Genomic DNA, 4,365 nt, shown 5'->3' with positions numbered 1-4,365 from the left:
TCAGGGTACACACGGTGTAAGTGGGAAGGGCAGATAGAACAGCCTTGGTGAGTTCTACTTTACCAGAGAAGGCCAAAAAGGTTGAGGTTGCCGTCAGTCTTCTTTCCATCTTGTTTATTAATGGTGCAAAATCCACAATTCTTAGCTTAGTTATGCCTAGAGGGAGCCCAAGGTATGTGAAGGGTAAACTTCCAACTTGACAGCCCAGAACATTAGCTAGGTCTATTGCTTTCTCAGGAGCAGTGTTTAGGGGACAAGGCATGATTTATGGAAGTTAATCTTTAATCCTGTAGACTGTGTAAAATCCTCTAGGTTAGCTTTGAGGCTGAGCAACTCATTCTCTGAAGCCTTCATGATAAGGATAATATCGATTATAGATATGTTGCTTTGTATTTTAAAAAACAACCATATACTCGTTCCACAAAAAGGAAAAGAACAGTCATAAACTGATTAGAGGGTGCCATTCTCAGAGCTACCTGCTATTTGCGAAGCACTGAAAGTTCTTATTACTTGCTATAATTCTGGAAGCCCCTCTTAAAGGTTACACAATGCCAGAAGTGTCAAATTAGGAGACTAATGCAGTTACTAGTTACAATTTGTGCAGCTATACAATAATATACCTTGATGCATGCATATTTACTAATCAGAATGGTGTACCATTTCTGTAGGTTTCACCAAATAAACTTGACCCTAAAAGAAAATCACTATGTGTTGGACAAAGCTATGCTTCTTGCCTCTCTCTCTTCCTCTTCCTCCCCTACAATCCTTTTCCAAAACCAGTGCCTCCTCCATACCTGCTCCATTTGCTCCATTGGCAGTTGCTTTGTCTCTGGCAAGAAGAAGTATACGAAGAGTGTCATCACACACACCCATCCACCAAAGAGGAAGAATGTTCCAAACTTGAGATGGCATAACATTGCGAGGAAGGTCTGGCCAATCACAAATGTCACCAAGAAGATCACAGCAATGACAATACTCTGCCCGGCTGACCTGATCTCCAGTGGGCAAATCTCTGTCGGGACCAAGTAGGTTAGAGGTCCCCAAGACCATGCAAAGCCTGCAACGAACACACACATGATGATCAAGACTAGGTATGCATACTCCTTTTCCATTCCTCCGTGGTCCTTGAACTTTGCAGCTAGGACTGCCCCTACCATGATCTGTGACAAGATCATCTGAATGCCACCTACTAGGAAGAGCTTCCTACGACCAAACCTGTCAACGACAACCATTGCTACAATGTTAGCAACTGTTGCACAGATTCGTGTGACAACCGCTGACATGAGGGATGCGCTCTCCTTGAGCCCGATGGTTCGGAACATGACTGGCGCATAGAAGTTGATGACGTTGATTCCTGTGACCTGGTTAAAGAATGGAACCGAGAGTGCTATGACAAGCTGTGGCCTGTACTTCCTCTTGAATATCTTCCGGAGTGGATGTTGTATTGTCCTCGAGACATTGCTAGCAGAGACCAAATCATCAAGCTCTTTCTGGATTCTAGTTGTGCCACGTAGCCTCTGGAGCAGGATCTTTGCCTCATCAATGTTGCCATCACGTTGGATTATGAAGCTGGGTGTCTCAGGCAGGAATATTGCGCCCATGGTTAGGAATGCAGCTGGCACAGCTGCCAGGGAGAGAGAGATTCTCCAGCCCCATCCATCTGCAATTTTCTCAACTCCGACGTTGATGAGGTTTGCGATGAGGATGCCAATGCTTATGCAGAGCTCAAAGCCATTGTTGATGGCCCCACGGTACTGGGGTGGCGCCATTTCTGATAGGTACAGTGGAATAGACTGCAAAAGGATACATTGCCGTGTCAAGTTATTGTGTAGTATCGCTTTAATTAGTTTCCTAGTTCAATATTTATTTACTCCTGAACAAATTAATATGCTTTGAGGAGGCATGAATGTCCCTTGCAGATTATGAACCTGGAAAGCTCTGATGATATCAAGTGTCTGGGGGCATCTGCATGTTTTGTTTCTTTTTGCAAAAGCAGGTGTGAGCAATATATTTTGGTGAATCCTATATTAATTCTTCCTCTCTTTTTTTCTTCCTTTCTCCTGTGGATATTAATTCTCCACTTTAGCTGTGGGCATATGTAAGTTTAGTCTGATACTTTATTGCTGTCCGGTGTATTGTATCTGATCTTTGCTATAAATTAGGAGTAGTGGAGATATTTTGTTCAATTCAATTCTTCTATTTTATATAAGTACTTCATATATACGAAATCACTCAGGCCACAGGAAGAGTTGAACCTTGACTTAGTGGGCTGTGTTTTCAATGTTAGTGATGCCCATGAAAAGGACTGCCGCTCACTTGACTTTGGCTTGAGATTTTGAAGCATTTTCTTTCTATTTTATTCTTTTCTCCTCCTTCGGGTAATAAATTAAAGGAACCACATGAATATATGGGTAGGTCTGTGCCACTTGCCGATGTTGACAAGGACAGAAGAGACGAAGATGAGCAATTCGCATTGGTTGTGGCTAGCTAATTCACAAGGGATGAGGTACACGTACACCAGTTGAGAAATAAGGAATATGAATTCCACCCATCTAATTTCGAGTATGTATGCGACCTCTTAACTCCTCCGCATTGGTAAAGGAAATTGTTTTAGACAAGGTTTGGGTCAAACATTGGGAATATAAATCATCAATAACTTTTAAGTTGTTGAGTTTACAAATGTGAAAATTATATGAATAGATTTGTCTTGAAAAATACTTTCATAAAAGTTTATGTATATCACTTTTCTATAAATATTTTTTAGAAAAAATAAAAGGTCAAAGTTGTGTTTTGGAGACCGTGTCGCTGTCCTAAACGACTTCCTTTACCAATACGGAGGGAGTATAGCTAGTGTCAAAGTTTATTTGGTGTATTAATTAATGCTGATGTATGTCCCGTCTGGTCGGTGATGTATTATTTGTGTGTGTGTGTGTATCTATAAGTGTGTTTGTGTGTAATGTGTGTGCGTAATGATGAGCGAGAGAATGGAAATGAAAGATAATTGCATTGTGTTACCTGGTTGGTGAAGCCTAGTCCTATGCCGAGCAGGATCCTGTTGAGGAGGAGCATGTAGATGTTGACGGCTGCCCCGCCGAAGACGGAGCCGACGATGAAGACAGTGCCGCCGATGAGAATGGAGGCGCGGCGGCCGAACCTCCTTGTGACGGAGGAGGCGAAGAGCGTGGCGACGAGGCCGGCGACGTAGAGGGAGGAGGTGAAGACGGTGAGGAGCTCGCTGTCGAAACGGCAGTAGTTGCTGACGTTCTTGTCCCCTTTCATCTGGTGATACACGTCCGGGAAGAACTTGCTGAGGAAGGACTCCATGGAGGTAACCCCACCTGGCAGTTTGACACTGACTTGAGCAATAAATAAATAAAAATGGAAACGAAAATCACCTATTCGACTATCAGAGAGAGAGAGAGAGAGAGAGAGAGAGAGATTCATGCATCTACTGCTATGCATAAAGCAGGCATTGAACTGAATTCAGTGAACCGCATGAATTGGGTTCAGTTCATAATTTCCATGGATGAATCCACCCATCCATCCATCTCTGATTTTGGTTGTTGTGCGCTGTTGGTACGATACGACCAATATAATCACAATTAATTAATACTAAATGCATTGCTGCTGGACTGGATCTATCCATGTCTGAAGCTAGTGAGCCCTGCGTTATCCCTTTGCATCTCATCTCCCTCCCCTTGAACAGCACAGCAGAGACTGACAGACTCGTGCTTGCTTAGCTTGCAACCAAGGGATGGAAGAGAAGAGGGGGAGTGAAGGGCAGGCAGTGCAATGCAAGAGGGATGGAAGAAGCAAGCAACCTGAGATTCCGAGGTCATAGCCGAAGAGGATGCCGCCGCTGCCGGCCACGATGCAGGAGAGCACCACGAAGGACGTGACCCGGCCGCTGTAGCCGGCGCCGGCGGGGCCTTCCGCGAAGGCGCCTATGGCCATGCCGTCGGCGTCGGCAGCCGATCTCACTGCAATTCTGTGTCAGACTAGACAGTCAGTGTGTGTGTGTACCAAGATTCAAGAGGATGGATGGAAGTTGGAAGCTGGAAGGATGGATGGATGGATATGGTTTTTCTGAAGCAAGCAAGGGATCCGGGCTGTCTATTTATTGGCGACGCTGCCGTCTGATGGAAAATGGGCAATGCCAATGGTGTGAGACGGATGCCATGTTGGTGATATGCCAAGAGTCCATCATCACAATACGGTTTAAAAGCCAAGAAAATATTGATCTAAAAGGGATTAGGGTTACTAATGGTATATTATGTAGAAGCCCATTAGTACGCCCTATATATACGAGGGAGGGGCTAGGGGGCGAGACCCCTGTGAGCCGTGCCACCTCCTAGCCGCCGCCCC

The 4,365-nt window shown here is 44.7% G+C and overlaps 1 protein-coding gene across 2 annotated transcripts; it reads right to left on the bottom strand.

The window, feature by feature from the left end:
- Positions 1-473: 473 nt before the first annotated feature.
- On the bottom strand, positions 474-4,094 carry LOC120692284 (hexose carrier protein HEX6-like). Of its 2 annotated transcripts, none has more exons than XM_039975554.1 (3): positions 3,822-4,094; positions 3,016-3,338; positions 474-1,793 (listed from the first exon to the last, which is right to left on the bottom strand). In XM_039975554.1, exons 1-3 carry the CDS (start codon positions 3,952-3,954, stop codon positions 705-707), a joined length of 1,545 nt encoding a protein of 514 aa, XP_039831488.1. In that variant the 5' UTR covers positions 3,955-4,094; the 3' UTR covers positions 474-704. The 2 variants fall into 2 exon arrangements, with proteins under 2 accessions (XP_039831488.1, XP_039831489.1); XM_039975555.1 differs by having other exon boundaries at positions 3,016-3,352; positions 3,822-4,089.
- Positions 4,095-4,365: the final 271 nt, after the last annotated feature.

This window comes from Panicum virgatum, chromosome 9N, assembly GCF_016808335.1.
Source record: "Panicum virgatum strain AP13 chromosome 9N, P.virgatum_v5, whole genome shotgun sequence".
NCBI lineage: Eukaryota > Viridiplantae > Streptophyta > Magnoliopsida > Poales > Poaceae > Panicum > Panicum virgatum.
The sequence above is the reverse complement of the archived record's forward strand: the minus strand, read 5'-3'. Positions and strand labels throughout refer to the sequence as shown.

Excerpts from the sequence above, each read along its gene's own strand:
- LOC120692284 (XM_039975554.1), bottom strand. The coding sequence starts at position 3,954 with ATGGCCATAGGCGCCTTCGCGGAAGGCCCCGCCGGCGCCGGCTACAGC. Across the intron at positions 3,339-3,821 it reads CTATGACCTCGGAATCTCAG|GTGGGGTTACCTCCATGGAG; the intron begins GTTGCTTGCTTC and ends TCAAACTGCCAG. Across the intron at positions 1,794-3,015 it reads GACTAGGCTTCACCAACCAG|TCTATTCCACTGTACCTATC; the intron begins GTAACACAATGC and ends ATCCTTTTGCAG.